We start from the raw sequence: 22,145 nt of genomic DNA on the forward strand, positions 1-22,145 counted from the left end.
ATTTTATGGTACTTTCTGAAATTCTGCGATGAACTTGATTGTCAAAGAGAGAAGAGGGAGGAGTTGGTTTGTGCAGAGATTGAGAAGAATTATCCACACTATTGAACATTTTTGTGTTCACATATTTGTAAGGAAAGATCATCTTCAGTTTCATTTTCTTAAAGGAGAAGAATTCCTTCTGGGCACCAATCTAATTGAACATATTTGGTGAAAGAGAATATTCATTTTTTTGAATTGGAAGCAGATTTTTACTAAGATAATTCATCTAGTAATTTTCAGAGCTTTTAATTGTTGAAAAATTATTATTTAATGTGTCAAGGTGGAGTTTTCTAACTATTTCATCTGGTGGATAATGAGATGACTCTCGGATATTTTATAGTACGCTTATTGGCAGACACCTCTGTTTTCCTATTTTAGTAAAATTTATAACTGCCATATTTTGGTGTAAACCCATGATATATTTTGAAAAATGGTTTTCTCATATGTTTTATTAACATCGATAGACTTGAAAATAAATGTTTCAGTGCACATACGCATATTTATGTAAGCTAGACTTACCGTGGATGAGTCAGTATTATGAAAATTGAGAAGCCAGTACAGGATGACCTGGTAAAGTGGTTAGTGATGAAAACAAAGATACTTGCAAAGATAAACTCCAGACATCTAGATCTAATGCATCTTTAAATGGCTGTTGTCATTTTTTTCTTTCTTTAGTGTGTTAAGGCTCCTAGACAAATATTTATTTGGTATTTCAAGGACCACCTTTGATATTTACATTCAGTTTTTTTATTTTTAGGTTTTTTTTTTTTTTTTTTTTTGGTAGCTGGCCAGCGTGGGGATCCTATCCCTTGACCTTGGTGTTATCAGCACCACGCTCTAACCAGCTGAGCTAACCAGCCAGCCCTACATTCAATTTTAAAGTCATAATTCTAGCAGTTGTTTAGAATTTAGTCTGTTCATTCAGCTGATGCTCATTTCTAATCTTTTCCTCTGCTGGCTTTTCTACACTTGAGCTCTAAATTTTGAGATACATGCACATATGTATCAATATACTTATCCTGAAAGTTATCTTAAAATATATGCCAATAAACTGAAACTGAACATACATACACATGCACACATATGTTCAGTTTCAGTTTACTGGTGTATATTTTTAGATAACTTTCAGGATAAGTACATAGAAGGTTTTTTATCTCATCTCTTGCATGTGTTGCCTTCATGTATAAACTAGACCCTTAGTATAAAATTCTGGCTTGAAATATTTTCTCTCAAAATTTTGGAGGTGTTGCTTCATTTTTTTCTGACATTTATTTTTGTGGACATGTCTGAGGCCAGCCTACTTTTATTCTTTTATAAAACCTTAAATTTTTTTTCTACCTTGGAGCTTCGACTAGTAATAATAATTACAACGGCAATAGTAAATGGTCTTTGTGATTCAGTTTGCTAAGTTATGTCTAGTTCTGTTCTCTCTTCATTAATTTTGTCTGGAACACAGTAACCCTTTTGATCCACATACTGAGGTATTGTTTTCATTTCAGGAAAGTTTACTTCAGTTATAATTTCGATTATTGCTTCAGTTCCATTTGTTCTCGTTTCTGCAAAGAAATTCAGTAATATAAGGCTGGAGGCGCTAGCGCTTCGAGGCGGTACCACTGCTGTGCGCGGCTGCTGGGCTGGCTCTCCCGCTCCGCTGTGCGATGTGGTGCGTGCTGCTTGGCTTCCCGGTGCCTCCCTTTCTGTAGCTGGACGGCGGGCACGACAGGAGGCCTGTATGGGAATGTAGTGAGGTGCTGGGTACGTGGGGAGCTCTCAGTGATGTATTGAGTGGTTTTATTGGTAACCATTCATTTCTTAACGCATTACAGTCCGGCCTCTTCCCTCCCCCATTATCGTACCTAAACTTTACACGGTAAGATGGTGAGCAGTATTCACCCTTCTCCTTTCGAAAGTGCATAGGTTGTAAGAGAAATTTGTCATGTTGTGCGATGCCCCACATATGTCCTTTGCTTTCTCCTTGTTTTCATCCTCTCATTTCTCTGCAGTCAGGGAGAATTTCTCTACTTGTTTATTCCCTTTGCTGATTTGCTTCTCTTCCAACATCAATTGTTCCTTACTGCTTTGTGAAGGAGATTTTTATTCCATTTTGCGTTTCTAATTTTCCTGAATCTTTCTATATCTTCCAGCTCTATTTTCATATTTGCCTGTTTTCTTATATTTAATTATTTTTTTTAAATTATAACTTCTTATATGCCTTAGCATATCAGACAGTATAGTAGTTAGGAGTGGAATTATCCTTTCACTTTTAGCTGTGTGATGTCAGGTAAGTTATTTATATCTCGCTGTGCCTCAATCTGTTTCCTTCGCTGTAAAATGAGGATAATGACAGTACCTACTTCATTGATTATTAGGAGGATTAAATGAGTTAATATATGTAAATTGTTTAGAGTAGTATCTAGAACAGAAGAAACACTTAGTAATCATTAGCTATATCATCATCAAACATCAAACCATTTGGAGGTTATCAAATAGTTTTTTAGTTTTTCTTTGATTTCCAGTTACTATTAAAATACTTGTAAAGCATGGTTTTTCTCCCTCCTAGTCTTTGGAATGGCGTTTTGCGGTATCTTTTTTTGTAGACCTTGTGTATGTTTTTGTTTGCTTGGTAATCCATTCCAGAACAGCGGAAAGAGCTCTTTCTGAATCTGTGTTAGCAAATAGATTCAGTGTTTGACTTGCTCTTGGCCCTGCTTGTTATTATTTTGGATGTTGTAGAATCACTTTCTCAGATCAACAGTCAGGGCCCCAGAATGAGCTCAGTTTCCTCTGATTAGAGGAATTCAGTGAAAGCAGCTCTCCAGCGGGCAGGGGCGGTTTCTCCTGTCATCACCCCCAGCCTTTGACACTCTTCCCGGCTGGACAGTATGAAAGCCAGCAGTCTCCCCCAGTAGGGTCCCTTAGCTACTACCTGAGATGTGATGATAGTCCACACATCCACCTCTGTTCGAACTCTTGACCTGTTGTTATTCGGGAGCTGGGATTTGAGAGTGGGAGAGTGGTCTAGCACTCTGACCACCTGAGGCATACTTGCTTCTGCTACATCGAGTGGGCTGCTGTTGCCCAGTTTTACGGTTGGGAAACACGTAGAATTCCGTGCTAAAGTAGGGGTTCCTTCTTTACCATTTTGTGAGGGTAGGTTTTCTTTATTTCAGATGGTAAAACATATATCAAATACCTTTTGTGGTACTCACATGACTCTGGTTCGCAGTTAATGAGAACTCCTAGAAGACTTTGTAGGAGGTTCGCCATAAAGCCAATTGTTATGAATTTTCTCTTTTTCTTTGTTAGGTGTTTTTATAGCAAGTTTGGGAAAGTTTTAGGGTTGCTATAGGACATTTCATTCTCAAAAGGATCCTCTCTATTGTAACCTTTAGTTATTTGTTTCTTATCTCAGATGAGATCTTCCTAAAAGTCATAACTATAGGCTATCATTCAAGGGATTCCTTTCACAGATGAGTATAATTTTTACTGACAAAATGGAAAAATAAAGAGGGAAAGAGAGAGAGGAAATGAATGAGAATCGTTTTGGATTTTCTTAGCTTTAGTTGTATAACTTGTGACAAGTTAGTTTGGGATGTCACATTAGTGAAATGAACCAAAACAATGAAGGTTTTACAAATCACCCTGATCCTGATTCTGATAAAGTGTATGAGATTTGGCTTGTGAAGTTAGAGTTTTCCATACTGAAGTAGAATGTAAGAACAGTTGAAAATATTACTCAGCTGCACGTAGTAGAAACTGACCTAAGAGTTCTACTCTTGCTCTGCCCGTTCAGCAGTTACTTCTCCAGCCCCTGCTCTGGGTACCGCAGTGACATTTCTGCTTCTGACTGGTTCTCAAGGATGGTAGGAGTGTCAGCACTTGTTTACTAAGAACTACTTTGATTTTGTTCTTTTTTCTGTTTATTCTTCTTTATCTCATGATACTATTATGTCTTCAGTGTGGATTCATAATTTTTTAAGGGACATTTATCCTTGGCAATTCATAATTTAATTTTCACCGTTAGATCCACAGTCCTACTATATTGGTACGTCAGTCTTTTCCAGCAGGTTCATGCATCACTTGTTTATATCTCATACACTTTTCAGTATAATAGAAGTCACTTTTTTCTAAAAATCACCTTTATCCCATCTATAGGCAGAAGGAAGCTTGTCCATTTGAATTAATTTAGTTTCAACTTCTGTCATAGAGTTGCCTTGATTCAAAGGCTAGTATTCACCTTCTCTTCAGTTTGGCACATGTTTCAGGCTTTTGAATGTTCTTTGTTGTGTTCTACTCTTCATACACTTTATATGAAAGGATATTTTTCTTATTTGCAAATATAAGGCTATCTTATATAAAGATATCATGTAGAAGAATAAGTTTGGCACACCTGGGTCCCGGTCCTAATTCTTCTGCTTTGGATTTTTATGACCTTAGATGATTGACTTATTTTTTATTCAGAGTCATCTGTTAAGCATACGTAATGGTGTTTGCCCTCACACCTAGCAGTGTTACTGTAGGGACCAAATGAGGTAGAGCAGGATTTCCCACCCTGCCTACATATTGTCAATTGTGGACCTTTAAAAAGTATCACTTCACCCCACCATAAACTTAGATTTCATTTGTCTAGGGTGGGTTGTGGCCATTCGTATCCAGCGATTTTAGCTGTACAGTCAGTGAGAACCACTGAGGTAAAAGCATTTAAAGATGTAATTTAATAGTGGTAGTCTAAGATTTGACACAAGACCATGTTGTAAGTGACATTGTTGTACTGAAAAGAAATAGATTATGTTAGAAGAATTGCAACTTGCTAGTTCAGTGGGAGTTCGTACCGAGGTCACTTCTCTAAGGTGGCCACTTGTTGATTCACCCATTATAATTCAGGCGATACAGGACCTCCCTTACTTTCACCCAGGTTCATTGGATTTGTTGGGATCAAGTTAAACTTCTGTAGAGTAACGTAAAACCCTCAGTGCAATGCTTTCCTTTTTTTTTTTTTTTTTTTTGTTTCTTAACACCATTTTATAAGAAGTTCAGTGCATCCTTTGCTTATCCATTTATATAAAAGTAGTGACTTTATACTCTCTGCACAACGAGAAACAAGGTAGTCATGGGGTGTGCATGTATGTGCCATGCCAAGAATTCCAAGAGACAACATTCCAAGAGACAACTCCAGGGTAAATCAGATTCCCTCTGTGTTACATTGTATCATGGTCTATTCTTGGAACCCAAATAACATACTTGGCACAAGTGTATGAAAACAGTAGTCACAAAATAAGTAGAGTGTCCTAAAAATTTTATCTTTTAGTACATGAATCTGTTTCCAAAAATTATATAATATGGGTGATTTTTCTGCGTGGGACTTGAGAGAATGAACCACTCACAACTTACCAAGATTAAAACAAAGATATTCAAAGTTTGAATAGTCCTGTATCTACTTAAAAAAATAAATTTTTAATTAATAACCTCACAAAGAAGCCTGCTTTAGTCTATTTGAGCTGCTATAACAAAATACCTTAGACTGGATAATTTGTAAACAACAGAAATTTATTTCTCAGAGTTCTGGAGGCTGGGAAGTCTAATATCGAGGTGCCAGTGTCTGGTGTCTGGTGAGGGCTACTCTTTGTGCTTCCAAGATGGCACTTTGTCACTGTGTCCTCACATGGTGAGAGGGATAAATTCTGTGTCCTTATATGGCAGAAGGTGAAGGGGCAAAAGAGCCTGGTTCGTTTCCTCCAGCCCTTTTATAAGGGTACTAATCCTATTCATAAGGGCCCTACCCACATGATTTAATAACCTCCCAAAGACCCCACCTCCCAATACCTTTACCTTGGGAGTTTAGTTTCAACATATGAATTAGGGGGGACACATTCAGACCATAGCAAAGCCATTAGACTCAGATGGATTAACAAGTGAATTCCTACAAAATTTAAAGAAATAATACCACTGTTTAGACTAGAAAAAGAGTGAACACATCCAAAGTGTAAGGGAATAGTTCCCATTGGCCTTAATATTATTCGTTAGCTTCAAGTCTGTGAGAGCTCCTGGAATTCTCATGCTCTACTGGTGAGAGTGTAAATTAATTAAAACCACTTTGTGAAATGGTTTAGCTGTCTATTAAATGTGAGCATATGCATCACCTATGACTCAGCAATTCCATTCCTAGTTATAAACCCTTCATAAATATGTACTTAAGTGCTCCAAAAGATTTGTAAAGAGTGTTCATAGCAGCATTATTCATAATAGCTCCAATCTGGAAACAACCCAGTTGGTCATCAATGGAAAAGGGACACATGAATTGTGATGTACTCATACATAGAAATACGACACAGCAACGACAAAGAACCAACTACTGCTGTACGCAGACACCAGCACAATTTACCCATGGCAGTAGATTTCAGGCTAGTGATTAGTTTGAGGGCATTATTGATTAGGAAGGGACACAAAGAAGCTTCTTAGGTTCTGTTTCTTGATCTGGGTGGTGGTTGCAGGGGTATGTCCACTTCATAAAGATCTGTCAAGCTGTAAATTTATGATTTGTATTCTTTACAGTATGTACATTATACTTCAATTTTAGTGGGGGGTTTTTTGTTGTTGTTAAGTAAAAAACTCAGAAAAAATATTATGTATGAATAAAGTAGCCTGAAACAACTTGAAGGGAGGCACTGACAGGTAGGAACTTAAATCTTTCATTCATGCACTCTCGATAGATTCAGCATGAGATTATAAATGAAGCACAATTCAATGACTCAAAAAAGAAGCTCCTTTTCCTTTATAAGATGAAAAAATAGTTCCTTTAGGGATAGCCTATGGTAAGTTCATAAAAGAATATTAACAAGCTGTTCACCTCTATTCCATCTTTTATAGTTGGCGCCCATTAACAACAAATTTATGCTGAGTGAAGGGAATTCTATCCGTGGGATGCTCAGAAAAGCTTAATTGCAGCCGAGTGGTCTCATCCTGGTAGAATTGTTTTCATTGGATATTTAACAGAGGTCACAGGGCCTCAGGATTATTAAATGTTCTACTTTTTTAAATTGATAGTGTGTGTTCTTACTAAGCAGCTTTTCTCTGTTGCTGTCATCATGAACTGACATTATTTACTTTTTAGGTGCAGGTATTTGGACTGTATTCTGGAGAAGAATTTCATGAGACTTTTGACTGTCCCATTAAAGTAAGTATTCAGCAAGTTTTAATTTTTCTAAGGGTTTTCTCAAATAATGCCGTAAGGATTACAATACTTTCAGCACTACCAGTTCTGTATCAATTTTGTCAGTGAGTGTCTATTCAATACTTATGGTGTATTGGATACTACTTGAATGCTGTGAAGGCCAGGAATGTATGTTATGTGACTTTAACTTAGTCTGTCCTCGGGGACTTTCATTATATTGGGTGAGATGATACACACGTAGTCCGTGGTTAAAGACTCAGAGGTAAAAACAGTATTAAGTGGTCCAAAGCTGAGGGGAGTCACTTTAGCTGTTCTTGTTAGTGATGGCTTCGTAGACAGAGTGATGTTGCACTTGGCTTTAATAAATGGACAGGGGCTAGTGAAGAAACTGGCTTTTTCCATGTGGAAGAACAACATAGTAGAAGTGGAGAGGCTAGAAAGTTCAAATTGTGTTCAGGAAGTGGCTAATAGTCTGGTTTAGATGTTGCATAAAAAACTGATTTGGCAAGAGAGCTATTCAGACTGATTGGAGCTGGCTTTATATTCAGGTGAATTGGGACTCCATCTAGTAGATAAGGAGAACTTATTGAATGTTTAAGGACAAAGAAGTGACATAAACTGAGGCAGGCTTTAGGAAAATTAATATGGCGACTGTATACTGTATAGATTAGAGGACTGACAGACAGGAGGCAGAAGGACTGGTTTTAGATAACAATTATGGTAGCTAAAGTGTGTGTTATAGTTGTCAAAGGAAGAGGTCATTCATTTTTTTCACTTGTGTATTCAAACAGTTATTGACCTGTAGGTAAAGAAGAGATAGGATCTGATGTGTGGTTTAGAAAACTGAATTTGCCAGAATTCAGGGTGATTTAAACAGGAGAGTGATTGGAAACAAGAGACAATTTAGAAAGCTCATGCAGTGCTCTTGGCAGGGCACTACAGGGTCTCCATAAAGAGTAATAGTGACTATTTGAGATGAAGTGGAAGAAACGGATTTGGACAGCCTAGGGAGTTGGCTTGTACAGCCTTAGCGATGGCTTGGACGAGGGTGATGAGAGGTGGACGAGCTGAGGTACGTCCAGGGTCCCGCTTTGGTCATGGTGTGTGGAATGCCATCAGTTACAACAGAGTGTCTTGAGGCAGGGCACTGCTGGTTTGGTCCCGGGTTTAGATAACTGTAGTACATCAGGGGGAGAGGTTACGGAGGTTTGGGGCACATGAGGATAGAACGCAAGGTGAAGATTGGCCCCTCAACACAAAGTTGATGACCACAGTTGAATAAGTTGAAGCCATTTTTACAGTTGTCTAGTTTAAAGCTGTAGAGTAAGAAGAGAAGAAGACTGATAGTGAAATTCTAGAACACTCTAAAACTCGGGTGGTAGAAGAAAAAACAGCAGAGGAGTTTGAGGAGGTCTAGTGGTTTTGGTGAAGCCAAGAGAGAGGCTTCGAGAAGGGAGGAGAGGGCAGCCGTGTGAAGACAGGGTGGACGATGAGAGGGGACAGGCACAAGGGCATTTTATTTGGGAATTATTAAGTTACTGGTGGCCTTAGTAGGGACAGTTTCAAAAACAGGAGGCGCACCGTGTATCAGGAAGTTAATTGGAGGTGAGGAAGTAGGAACAACCAGTAAAGACTCTCAAGAAATTTGGTCATGGAGATCATCTGGTAGAGAGAGACGGGGGCAGTGTCCAGGGAAGATGTCTACAGATCATGTCTCGGTTGATGGTAGAAATCAGAGAGGGAAAGATCAAAAATAAAGGGAATACTTAACGGAGCAGCACTAAGCAGTGAGACTCACAGCTTCGGTAGGGAGGGTTGTCTTGGAAAAGCAAGCTAGACCCTGTGCCTGGGGGCAGGCACGCAGGAGGCAGGCTGAGCCCAGCTCCCTGGAAGCCGGGCAGCAAGGGAGGAGCCCTGGCGGGGATGACCCGCTGGCTTTGTTTTCTTACGCCTGAAGGGAAGGAGCGGGCGGGGTCGGACTGAAGAGCAGAGGAGCTCTCTGGGGATGACTGCCACTCCTCTAGAGTCATGCATTGCGAGAGGGCTAAAAGGACTCTCATGAGAGATTTTTAAAACATGAAACAACAGAATGTGAAAATGCTTCCATTCTGCTGTCTAGGATGCATTAGGAAAGTGTTGAAGGGGAGAAGGGCTAACCGGCATGCAGGAATGGAGAGAAGAGTGAATGGCCATGTGCTAAGCCCTGAATATGGCAGGACAGGAAGAGAAATCTATTAATCTCTTCTACTGGAGGAGCAGGATGCATTAATTAATACGAGCATACACTGTTTCTAATTGCAGGTTTGGAAAAGTAGTATAATTTGTGTGGGTTTTTTTTTTTTTTTAATGCCTAGAAATATTCTCTATGTTAGGTTAGAAGAAAAACAGAATTGGGTGGTTTGGGGACAAAAGGGTCAAGAGGCGCAGAGCACGTGCAGGCTTACAGCCACGACAGCTGAGGACGCTGGAGCTTCACGCTTGCCTTCAGTACCTGCCCCAGCCACTGGCAGGTGAAGTGAGCAGTCAGGAGGGGTGGGGCAGCCTTGGGAGAACCTGTGTTGCAGGGGTCCAGGGAGATGGGCTGTGCGGAAAGTGGCTGAGGATCCAGGGATGGCTCGCAGCTTGTGGGTAAATAGGAACGTCCTGCACGGTTTACTCTGCAGCTCTCGGGGCCTGCAGCTCTGTTGTCTGTCCCACTGATGGGGTCTCGGCATGACTGCCATGCGTCTGTGGGGCCACACTGCCTCCTGGTTGCACTTGGTGCCAGCCACTGTTGGAGGCACGCTGGACAAGAAGATGGGCGGTTCTTCCTCTGGGTTTGCTCTCTGAGTGTGTCCAGTTATCCTGCTGCCTCGGTTGACTTCCCTTGCTGCCTCTACGGACGGGGCATCTGCACTGAGCGGTCCTCACTCAGCCAGAAGCTAGAGCTAATTTATTCTGGCCTTTGAGCCTTGACCTGGCTTCAGAGAAGAAACCTTTTCACACAAGCAGAAGACTGAGATGCCCTCAGTTGTTGCAGAAAATTACCTGAATACATTACTTCTCACCCAGGTATCAGGATAACTTTTGGATCATGCTGCTTGTAATGTGTAAAGAGTTTCATTTTGTGCTTTACCATCACTCCTAAACCAGCATTGGGTCCTTTTTCTCTTGTAGATTGTTGCTGTGCACCCATACTTCGTGAGATCCAGTTGCAAGCAGTTTGTGACTGGAGGGAAGAAGGTAAGTGTGGTGTGTCTGCCACGACATGTGGCCTTCAAGGGTTTCTTTTGCTCTCTAATTTATTCTTAATATTTTTAATGTCTGACTATTTGTTAGGAGAAATTTCGATAGAGAAAAATGTAATGAAATCTCAGACCATCACCTGTTGGGGGAGGTGTGGCCTCAGTGTCTCTCGCTGTGTTCTTTTCAAGTAGATGCAGGACAAGGAGAGAGGAGAGATGCTGCTCAGACTACCTTCTACAGCTTCCAAGTGTCCTCCCTTCCACAAAAAAGAGGCAGCGTTTAAACAGTAACAAAAGAGCAATTAAACTGGCGATTTTATTTCCTCTTGTAGAAAAGCTCTTACAAGCTTTGATAATCTTTATTAACATGTTACTGGCACATTATGTTATCTCAGTGCTGTTTACAAAACGAGAGAGTGAAAACTGTATACACTGACATCTTTCTGTTTATAGATATGGTAAATTCTCAAATTAAGCAATCTTTCTGTTCATGCAATGTCATTTTTTTTTCCTATTTTTATTAACCAGAGATATTTTAAAAATCATTTTTATAACAGAACACTATTACCATAGTGGAACTCTGAATATTATCTCATATTCTGTTTAGAGCCAGTGAAAAGGAGGTAGTCTGTGCTTATTATTTTTTAATTGAAACATAATTGTTTATACATATTTGTGGGGTACAGAGTTGAATATCAGTTCCTATGTGCAGTATGTGATGATCAAGGTAATTATCATCGTCACAAAACATAGTCATTCCTTGTGACCCTTTACCAATTTCTTGCTAGCTCCCCCTCCCCTTTCTCATTTCTAGTAACCACAGTTCTGTTCTCTTCCTTTTGAAAGTTCAGCATATTACTGTGATTGTTCTATCTTTCTTTCTTTTTTATTTATTTGACTTTTAGCTCCCACTTATGAGTGAGGACATGCCATATTTCTCTTTCGGTGCCTGGCTTATTTCACTTAACATAATTTTCTCCAGGTTTGTCCATGCTGCTGCAAATGGCAGAATTTCATTCTTTTTTTGTGGCAGGTTAGTATTCCATTGTGTATATGTACCGCATTTTCCTTATCTGGTCATCTGTCGATGGACATTAGGTTGGTTCCAACTCTTGGCTATTGTAAATAGAGCTGCAGTAAACATGGGTGTGCAGGTGTCCCTTCGACATGCTGATTTCCATTCCTTTGGGTATACACCCAGCAGTGGGATTGCTGGATTGTGTGGCAGTTCTCTCTGTAGTTGTTTGAGAAACTTCTGTACTGTTTCCATAATGGCTGTGCTAATTTATACTCCCTCCAACAGTGTAGGAGTGTTCCCCTTCCTCTGCATCCTCGCCAGCATTAGTTATTCCCTGTCTTTTTGATAATGGCCAGTCTAACTGGGGTGAGATGATATCTCAATGTGGTTTTGATTTGCATTTGCTTGATGCTTAGTGATGTTGAGCATTTTTTCATGTATTCAGCTCTTTTGCCATTTTTTAATTGGGTTACTTGTTTCTTCACTGTGAAGTTGTTTGAGTTCCTTGTATATTCGGGGTATTAATTGCTTGTTGGATGAATAGTTTGCAAGTATTTTCTCCCATTCTGTAGGTTGTCTTTTCACTCTGTTGACTGTTTCCTTTGCTAAGCAGAAGATTTTTAGTTTGATATATTCCCACTTGTTTATTTTTTTTCTTTTGTTGCCTGTGCTTTTGGGGTCTTATTCCTGAAGTGTTTCCCCTATGTTTTCTTTTAGGAGTTTTATAGTTGCAGGTCTTATATTTAAGTCTTTAATCCATTTTGAGTTGCTTTTGCTGTATGGCAAGAGGTACGATCTAGTTTCATTCTTCTACACGTGAATAGCTACTTTGAGGCCCAGCTACTGAATAGTTTCCAGTGTTTTATGATAGTTATCTGTCATTTCCCCTTGGTCTGGCAGTTCATGGAGTGGTGGTGCCAGAAAGAATGCCGGTCATTACCTAACTCATTGTAATGATTGCATGGTGTATCTTTAAGTCCTGATTCCATTCTACTGCATGAAGCCAGGGTTGCACCAGCCTTGATTTTTGCTGGAAAGCCAGCTACTTCACTCCCACCTCACAACACATTGTCATCCTTAGGCTCTAGTCTCATCCTCCTCATATAAAAATGTTGATGGGACTAATTAGTGGGATTTACAGACTTAACCTCACATTTCCTAGCTTAGATCTGCAGCTGACCCACTCCTGAAAAGAGAACTACATTACTTGTCTTTGTCAACCTCAGGAAAGAGTAGCTTTAAAATTCCTCTTGTATTTCTTTACTAAACATTTCTCTGGTTAGGAAATTTTTCATGTGATAATAGCGTAAATTCACTCAGCTGTGATTTAAACCCATGCATTTTTATGTAAAACTCAGTGAGGATAAAGATTGGTGAGTTGCTGCTTAAAAAAAAAAAGTCTCTTAATACAACAAACACTTATTATCTAATGATTTGCAAATTAAAGGGTTACTTAGCTCTTAGGTTTTGGCTGAGGATCTCTTATGAGGCTCTGATCACCATATTGGCTGGGGCTGCAGTCATCCAAAGGCTTGACGGGGGCTGCAGGATCTGTTTCTAAGGTGTCTGCTGCCTTCTTAGTAGTAATCCACCATATACTTAAAACATTGATAAATTACTTTGGTTTAAATATTTCTCTTTTGTTTGATGCAGTTTTGAGTTCTGGTTTCCAGTTTCAGGAGTTAGAGATTTTACAGGTGTCCCCTCTTTCCTGAATCTATTAGAATAGGAGAACATACCAGAGATAAAATGAGTGTTGATGTGCAGGTGATAGGACTCTAAGTCTGAAGGTGAGATTTTCCTGTGCTGGTTTGTGTTCTTAATAGTCAGTGTATTTGTGAAGTTTCATAATTGCTTTCATACTGCAAGGGATACCTGTAGTCCCATCAAGTTTGCCACAGTCATTTTGCTACACAGATGTCTTGTCTCTCTGCAGGACGCCTGTGTTAACTGTGTAATAACATAGTCTTCATTTTTCTACTAGGATTAGGTATTGTTTACAGACATCGCCAGAAGGACAGTGTGAATGTAGCAGGTCGGATTAGAGCTCATGAACATTGTGAGAACAGCAGAATAATTTAGCATCTGTATGTTGGCAAGTTAATGTAGGAAAAACTTGGAATTTATAGGAAAATGGATGTCGTGATAAGCAGTAAAGTAAGTAGAATTTGCCAAATACTGAACAGGCAAGAACATCAGGGGTCTGGTTCATCTCTGTGGTTATCATTGACTACTTGACAGATTGTTCTATGTTCAGTCTTATATGAGAGAAAATCCTGATTTCTTCTTTTATTTCCTCTGTAGTTCTTCAGAAATGCATCTGTGCACATTTACTTCCAAGCACAAAAAGGTGTTTATTTGTGTATAAAATGAGAATTAAAAACAGTTCAGATCATCTGGTAGAACATTCAATTTAAAAAATGATGTTATTATTAAGTTAGAATTTCTGGATGAAAATAATTTCAAAGAAGAACAAATACTAAAGGGTTAAGTATATTGTATTCAATGCTTCGTATACTGGGCCTGATAAAAGTGCATGTGTGATATTTTGAATTGAAGAATCACATGATTACACATGTCAATATAAGTGATATTAAGTGATCTTTTATATTTTTAAAATAGCTTTATTGATATGTAATTGGCATATCATAAAGTTCACCAGTTTAAATTGTATCATTCAATGGTTTTTAGTATATTTCTACTGCTGTGCAACTATCAACATAATCTAATTTTAAAACATTTTTATTACCCCAAAAGAAACCTTGTACCCATTAGCAGTCACTCCCTGTCTTTCTTCCTCCCCTCCTTGCATCCCTAGGCAACCACAAATCTAGTTTCTTTCTCTATAAATTTGCATATTCTTGATATTTCATATAAATTCTAGGTATTGCATGTAAATGGAACTGTACAATATGTGGCCTTTGTGTCTGGCTTCCTTCATTAGTTTTTTAGGTACACCATATTGTAGCATGATTTCCTTTTTATGGCCTAATGATATTCCATTCTGTGGATATATTATGCGTTATCCATTTATCAGTTGATGGACGTTTGGGTTGTATCCGCCTTTTGGCTATTATGCATAATGCTGCTATGAACATTTGCGTACAACTTTTTGTGGCTATGTGTTTTTATTTCTCTTGGGTGTGGAATTGTTGGATCATATGGTAACTCTACGTTTAACATTTTTAAGATTTGTCAAACTGCTTTTCAGAGTGGCTGCACTGTTTACATTCTCACCCGAAATATGTGAGGGTTTCAGTTTCTCCACATTCTCACCAATATTCATTTTTGCCTGTCTTTTCCTTATAGCCATTCTGGTTTGTTTTGTGGTATCTTATGTGGTTTTGACTTTCATTTCCCTAGTTACTAATCTTTTCATGCCCTTATTGGCCATTTGCATATCTTCTTTGGAGAAATGTCTGTTCCAATTTTTGCCCACTTTTTATTCGGGTTATTTGTTCATTATACAGTTATAAACATTCTTTATGTATTCTGAATACATGTTTCTTATCAGATATATGATTTCCAGATATTTTCTTCAGCCAGTGAGTTGTCTTTTCATTTTACTGATGGTGTCATTTGAAGCACAGAAGTTTTTAACTTTGATAGGGTTCCATTTAGTTTTTTTTTTTTTTGATGCTTGTACTATTGGTTTTGTATCTAAGAAATCATTGTCTAACCCAAGGTCATTAAGATTAGTACCTATGTTTTCTTCTAAGAGTTTTGTAGTTTTAACTCAAGTTAGGTCTAGGATCTACTTCAAGTTCATTTTTGTCTATGGTGTAAGGTAGGGGTTCAGATTTATTCTTTTGCATGTGGATATCCAGGTGTCCCCCCATCGTGTGTTGAAAAGAGTATTCTTTCCCCATCATCTTGGCTTCTTTGTTGAAAACCAGTTAGCCACAAATGTTAGGGTTCATTTCTGGACTCTCAGTTCTATTTCTATATGTATCTATCTTTGTGCCAGTACCCCTTTAGTTTTTGGAGCCACCAATTTTTCTGTAATTGCTTGTGGAATGCCAAACAAATTAACTACTCTTAAAACATTTTGTTTTGGGTTCTTTCCCTTTGAAAAGCCACTTTAACTTCTTCTACTTATGTTAGAGGCTTTAGAAACATAAATATGAGTATATAAATGTGTCCTCTATTTAAGGACTTGTGACATACAAACTATTGACTAATTTCTTTGGATTCATTAAAGTTTACTATGTAAATATGTATTTAGTAAGTAGTAAAAAGTAGCATTTATTTGATAAACTATAATGACCTCTTTGTATACAGTTAGAGATTTTTTAAATGTCCACCCGCTTGGTGTGGTTTGCAGAAATCTCCAGGTAATTTCTCCCTTCTGAATGTGTATGGTATATGCTTTTAAAGTTCACTTATGCTGTGTAGTTTTAACATTAGTATGTTTTGCTTATTTTGAAATAGATTTATTTAGTTTAAGATATTTCAGGAAGTTTTTCTAATTAAGAAATATGTCTTTCATTTTAAAAACTAAGAAAAAAGCTTTTAGAAGGTGACATTAAGAAAGGGGTACTACTGTGAAATGTTTACTTTCATTTTGAAACTGTCAGCAAACTTTTAGGAGGAGCTGCTCTTTTTATACTGAGTTATGGAAGTTTATACCTTTGAAAAATGAGAAAAACAAAGACTGAGTTGGCCCAATAGCATCTCTAATCATTTCACCTGCAGTTTTAAACTAGCACCATAAACCATGCAGAACAAGTTTGAAGAGCCCAACATTTAGGAAATGGTGATAACCTTGCAATAACCATATGTTGTAGATATCAAGACCCCTCTGTTTAGAACAGATGGCAGATCATATGGGGGAAAAGAGTAAAGACACATAAATAACTGCGTTTAAAAATAATTTAATGTTCAAAAAATATTGGAACAAAGAGTAGTCAGATGAAGGTGTAATGTGGAATAGAGGCCTTCTTAGCCCTTAAGAACATTGATCTCTAGACTGACAGCTAAATAAATCTTTGGAATTATATGCCAGCTTCTCTAAACAGTGGGTTAAGAGGCCCAGAGACTAGCGGAATTAATTAAGTGGAGGTTCTACAATGAAATATTCACGATGTCATTCGTAAGACTATTTGAAAAAGATGTGTACTTTAATATTTCAGTTGTTTTAATTTTATTAAAATGTTTGATTCCTGTATAATTTTTTAAAACTAATTAGAACATACATTTCAAAATAGTGCTGCAAAACATAGCAATGTAGCAGGAAAAAACCCTGACACTGTATTTGACACATTGGTTGGTATTTCCCTTTTAAGGTTCTAGCGTCTTAGGTCTTAGAGACAGCTACTTATCCACCAGGGACTAGGAATAGGAGACTATAGTTCTGTCTGGCATAAACTTTTATTTTAGGTTTTCAAGGTAACTTCTTAGTAGTTGAGTGCCATAGCTGGATTTATGGACTCCACTGCTTGACACATGAGCATAAAAACCTTATTCTAGATTCTGTTTTGTTTCCATGTTGAAAACAGAAAGAAAGAAAAGAAAAAGCACATCTCTTAAAAGTGTCATTGGAGACATGTGAACCAATGGTTTTTCTTTAAGTGTAACCTTCTTGTGTAACAAGAATTCTAATACATGAGCATAGCGAGTGAAGTTTCCGTTTTGGAAATGAATCTGTGTCAAGTGCATCTTGTCTGGATTTTTTTTTTTTTAATTGTCCAACTTTCTCTGTCAGCAGATAAACTTTAGTTTCAGATAACCTTTACCTTTGAACTCTGACATACATTTCATAATAACTGTTTCTACTACTTTAACAGATTATTGAATTGTTTTGATGCTGTTTACAGTGGAGTTCATTTTTAGAAATGAGTTAGCTATTTTGCGTTGCTGTGGGGTAGAATGAGGGGACGTGGCTGCAGGGACAAGTTGCTTCATAAGCTGGAAAGTGTCAGTCGGCAAATGAGGAGAGGACCTGTGTGAATGGAATGAGGAAGGAGCTCCACTGTCCACAGCCGAGGCTTGTGGCAAATTTTACCTGCAGGGCAGAGCTGGTAACATCAGCTAGTTTCTGTAAGCTCCAAAGCTGATTTGCAAACATCAAATTGCATTTTGAATCCTTTTTGAAAGAGAATCCGATAGAGCAGCTATTTATATAAATGCAAATCTTTTATTTTTTTTCAACATTATTTTTGTTTTTTCCAGGTTTGTTGAGGTACAATTGACAAATAAAAATTGTATATATTTAAGGTGTATAATGTGATGGTTTAATATGTGTACACATTGTGAAATGATTGTCACAGTCAAGCTAATTCACACATTTATTACCTGACAGTTACTTTTTTTTTCCTTTGGCAAGAACATTTAAGAGCTATTCTCCTAACAAATTTCAAGTATCCAATAGAGTTATTAACTATAATCACAATACTGTACATTGGATCCCCAGAACTTATTCATATTAAAACTGAAAGTCTGCACCCTTTGACCAACAGAAGGGTTTTGACATTAGTATTCCTCTCTGGCTGCTGTTCAGTGTTTGGTTCTGCACTTTGTCAGATGCTTGATTGTAGGCAGCCTTCTACATGCAACCTTTTCTCTCACATTATTTACAATTGTAGTTTTTGAGTGAATTGTCTAAGCATTTTAAGAATTATTATTTTTATTTTTTTATTCTTATACATACTTATGGAGTACAGAGTTGACTATCAGTATTTGTGTACAGTATGTGATGATCAAACCAATATTATTAGCATGTTCATTATTACAAATCGTAATTACTTTTTGTGTCCCTTATCCAAGTACTCCCTCACCACCCACCTCTCCACCGCCTTTCCCACCCCTAGTAACTATAGATCCGTCCTCTCCTTCTGAAAGTTCAACATTTTATTATGGTCTTCCTTCCTTCCTTCCTTCCTTCCTTCCTTCCTTCCTTCCTTCCTTCCTTCCTTCCTTCCTTCCTTCCTTCCTTCCTTCCTTCCTTCCTTCCTTCCTTCCTTCCTTCCTTCCTTCCTTCCTTCCTTCCTTCCTTCCTTCCTTCCTTCCTTCCTTCCTTCCTTCCTTCCTTCCTTCCTTCCTTCCTTCCTTCCTTCCTTCCTTCCTTCCTTCCTTCCTTCCTTCCTTCCTTCCTTCCTTCCTTCCCTCCCCCCCCTCCCTCCCTCCCTCCCTCCCTTCCTTCCTTCTCTCTCTCTCTTTCTCTCTCTCTCTCTCTCTCTCTCAGCTCCCACTTATGAGTGAGGACATGCCGTATTTCTCTTTCTGTGCCTGGCTTACTAATTATCTAAGCCTTCTTAAGAATTAAAAATCTGTGCTTTAACAAGGCACAGGCAACAAAATTACGAATAGACATGGAATTACTTGAAATGAGAAAGCTTCTGCACAGCAAAGGAAATAATCAACAAAGTGAGAGACAACCTACAGAATGGGAGAAAGTGTTTGTAAACTATGCATCTGACAAGGAGCTAATATCCAGAATATATAAGAAGCTTAAACAACTCAACAGCAAAAAACAAATAACTCAATTAAAAAATGGGCAAAGGACCTAAACAGACATTTCTCAAAATGGCCAGCACATAAAAAGAATGCTCAACATCAGTAATCTTCAGGGAAATGCAAATTAAAACCACAATAAGATATCATCTCACCCCAGTTAGAATGGCTATTATCAGCAAGACAGAAAATAACAAATGCTGGTGAGAATGTGGAGAAAGGGGAACTCTCTTACATTGTTGGTGGAACTGTAAATTGGTACAACTATTAGGGAAAACAGTATGGAGGTTCCTCAAAAAACTAAAAATAGAACTACCTTATGACCCAGCAATCCCACTACTGGGTATATACCCAAAGGAAATGAAATCAGTATATCAGTGCACTCCCATGTTCACTGCAGCACTATTTACAATAGCCAAGAGATGGGATCGACCTAAATTTCCATCAGTGGATGAATGGATAAAAAACGTGGTAAATATACATAATGGAATACTATTAAGCTATATAAAAAAAAAAAATGAAGTCCTACCATTTGTAGCAGCATGGATGGAACTGGAGACCATCATTTTGCATGAAGTAAGTCAGGCACACAAAGACAAATTCTGCATGGTCTCATATATGGAATCTTTAAAAAAAAAAAAAAAAAAAGTGGTTCTCATAGAAGTAGAGAGTAGAATAATGATTACCAGAGGCTGGGAGGGGAAGAGGTGAACTAACATGTCCAAAGTTACAGGGAGATAGGAAAAATAAGTTCTGCTGCTCTAAGCTGACTAGAACTAATATTATATTGTATATTTCTAAAGAGCTAGAAAATAGGATCTTGACCATAATCACGACAAAGAAAAGATAAATGTTTAGGTGATGGATATGCTGTCTGCCCTGAGTGGATCGTTTTACAATATATGCATGTAGTGAACCAACACAGTGTACCCCACAAATATGTAAAATTAAAAATAAATTTTAAAAATGTGCTTTAAGGCTCCCTAGTCAATTCAGCATTAACCCATAGGCAACCACCAAATTTATGTCCTAATGGTTGCATGTTGAAATATTATAAGAAAATACCTCTATGTCTTGTGGGTACTGTGTTATATAAGTTGTGTTTCCATTCCTAGAAATTCATTTCATGCTGTCCACATACCAAAATTGATTAAAAACCACCAATTAATAGGAAGTAAAACAAAAATGTAACCTTCACCACATTTTTTTTTAAGGTATGTAAAACTACATTGTAAAATAGCTGTATTGTTAAAGTATATTTTGGTGGGTTTTTCTGTATATGCTAGACTGGCTGAGGTTAAAAATAGAAATCCAGTGCTTAAAATAGAAATAATTTTCAGTCTCAAAAATAGGCATACTTTATTGCTTTTAAAATTTTTCATTTGTCTCAAATATCAATTGCTTTTTTGTTAATATGTAGGACTCCCAAAGTCTTTGAATGGGGCAGGGAGGAAGGGGTGGGCCAATGGCAACTTCATTTTCTTCTCTGATCCCCCATGTTTCATATGCATCGAATGCCTGTTAAGAATAGAAGATTTTTTTTCTTTTTTTTAATGAGTTCACTTAACTTTCCCATATGTGTTGTTTCCATATTGACTGCAGCTTCCCCCTGAACTCTGATGTTCCATCTCTCTTGCTGGAGCAATCAGACTATCCTTTTCTCCTTGCTGATATCTTCCTTTGCATATTGAGAGCTCTGTGCTTGTTCTTAAGTATTTTGAGTAGTTAATGACTATGCAAGAGTCAAGAGTCATTGCGTAGTTCAGAGATACTCATGTTTTCTTGTGGGGTTTAACACCAGTTGGGTTTTCTCTCTCTCTCTCTCTCTCTCTCTCTCTCTCTCTCCCCCCCCTCTCTCCCCCCTCTCCCCCTCTCTTCCCCCGCTCCCTCTTCTCTCTCCTTCTCCCCCCCACTCCCCGCTTTAAGATAAGGCTATAGGAAGCATGCAGCCATTGTTATTTGGTGTCACCAGTACAAACTAAATCACACTCATTTCACAGGAGGATTTGGCTTGAATCTGCTTCTTGAACACAATTGTATCAGGGTCCATGTTTGGTGCTACACCATACATAGTGTCTTGATTTCAGAAATGGCAGTAGGTTTCCAAAAGCATATAGTTGGGACAGTGTTGGTGGAATGTGTTTAATAGACCATTGATTAGAATGGTGATTTGGTAGGAAAATGAGTATTTCGAGTCTTTGGGGAGGGAAAGGTGTGTGTGTGTGTGTGTGCGTGTGTGTGTGTGTGTGTGCGTGCGCGTGCGTGTGCGTGCGCGCGCGTGCGCGTGCGTACGCGCATGTATTGCCATGGGGCAGTTTTGCAGTCCTTTATTTGTCTTCGAGCATTTGGGCCTCTGCCTTCCCCCGCCCCCGCCTGCTTTGTCTAGTTTTTCCTTTCAATTTTCTAATTCAACTTCAGTCAGTATTCCTTTTTGATATTTGTAACAATGAAAATTGGAACAAGCTTAAATGTCTAACAATAATGAATTAGCTATGTCAGTGCCCTGCAGCCAGAGATCACCAGGAGTGCCCCCATGGGCATTAGGGAGAGGATGGTAGACAGAAGGGATTGTAGGATTTGGGCTGGTGTGAGGCAATTCAGGAGAGGTTTGAGGAGCAAGGCTTTGCTCTAGATGGGATGCTGTCAGGAAGCAAGAGTAATTCTACAGCTAGGTATTTTAATAAATCTTTCCCAGAAAGAGGAAAGACTAAACCAAGGCTAAAGTCATACTTGGTGAAGAACTTATTTTAGCCAGGATAGGGAGGTCTTTGGTCATCTCTATGCTTGAGAAATGTTCATGTCTGGTCTCATTCAGATTATGAATGGATTATGGAGTGGTCTTGTTTTTGTCCTGATCCTTCTTGGCCATAGAGTGCCCTCGTCTGATGTTGGTGTTCTGTGAAATTGTTCATGTTCACCAGGAGAACACCAAGGCTCAGCTGTGAGAACCAGGCCAGCTTCTCTTTCTCAGTTGGAACAAATAAAATGCCCAACATTTGATAGATTGCTTCTTTTGAGGTACTTTACCAAAATGTATGTATGGTCTGATTACATTTTTTGTGGAAATGTAATTATTTATGTAGATGTATTCGTAGAAATCTATACACCAAATTATTAACAGTATTAAGTGTCTGGGCAGGATTTTGAGTGTTCTTTCTGGCCTTCATTGGCTTTTTCTTTTTGCCTTTTTTTTTTTTTTTTTTTTTTTTTTTGGAGAAAGCATGCATTACTTTTATAATAA

The 22,145-nt window shown here is 38.3% G+C and overlaps 1 protein-coding gene across 1 annotated transcript in view; it reads left to right on the forward strand.

The window, feature by feature from the left end:
- VPS41 (VPS41 subunit of HOPS complex) overlaps positions 1-22,145 on the forward strand; it is a 186,319-nt gene that overhangs the window by 70,678 nt on the left and 93,496 nt on the right. Inside the window, exons 6-7 of the mRNA XM_063114079.1 lie at positions 7,151-7,213; positions 10,367-10,432. Of these exons, the coding sequence (XP_062970149.1) occupies positions 7,151-7,213; positions 10,367-10,432 (129 nt within the window). The remainder of the gene's footprint in view (positions 1-7,150; positions 7,214-10,366; positions 10,433-22,145) is intronic.

Source organism: Cynocephalus volans, chromosome 11 (assembly GCF_027409185.1).
Source record: "Cynocephalus volans isolate mCynVol1 chromosome 11, mCynVol1.pri, whole genome shotgun sequence".
In the NCBI taxonomy this organism is placed as follows: Eukaryota; Metazoa; Chordata; class Mammalia; order Dermoptera; family Cynocephalidae; genus Cynocephalus; species Cynocephalus volans.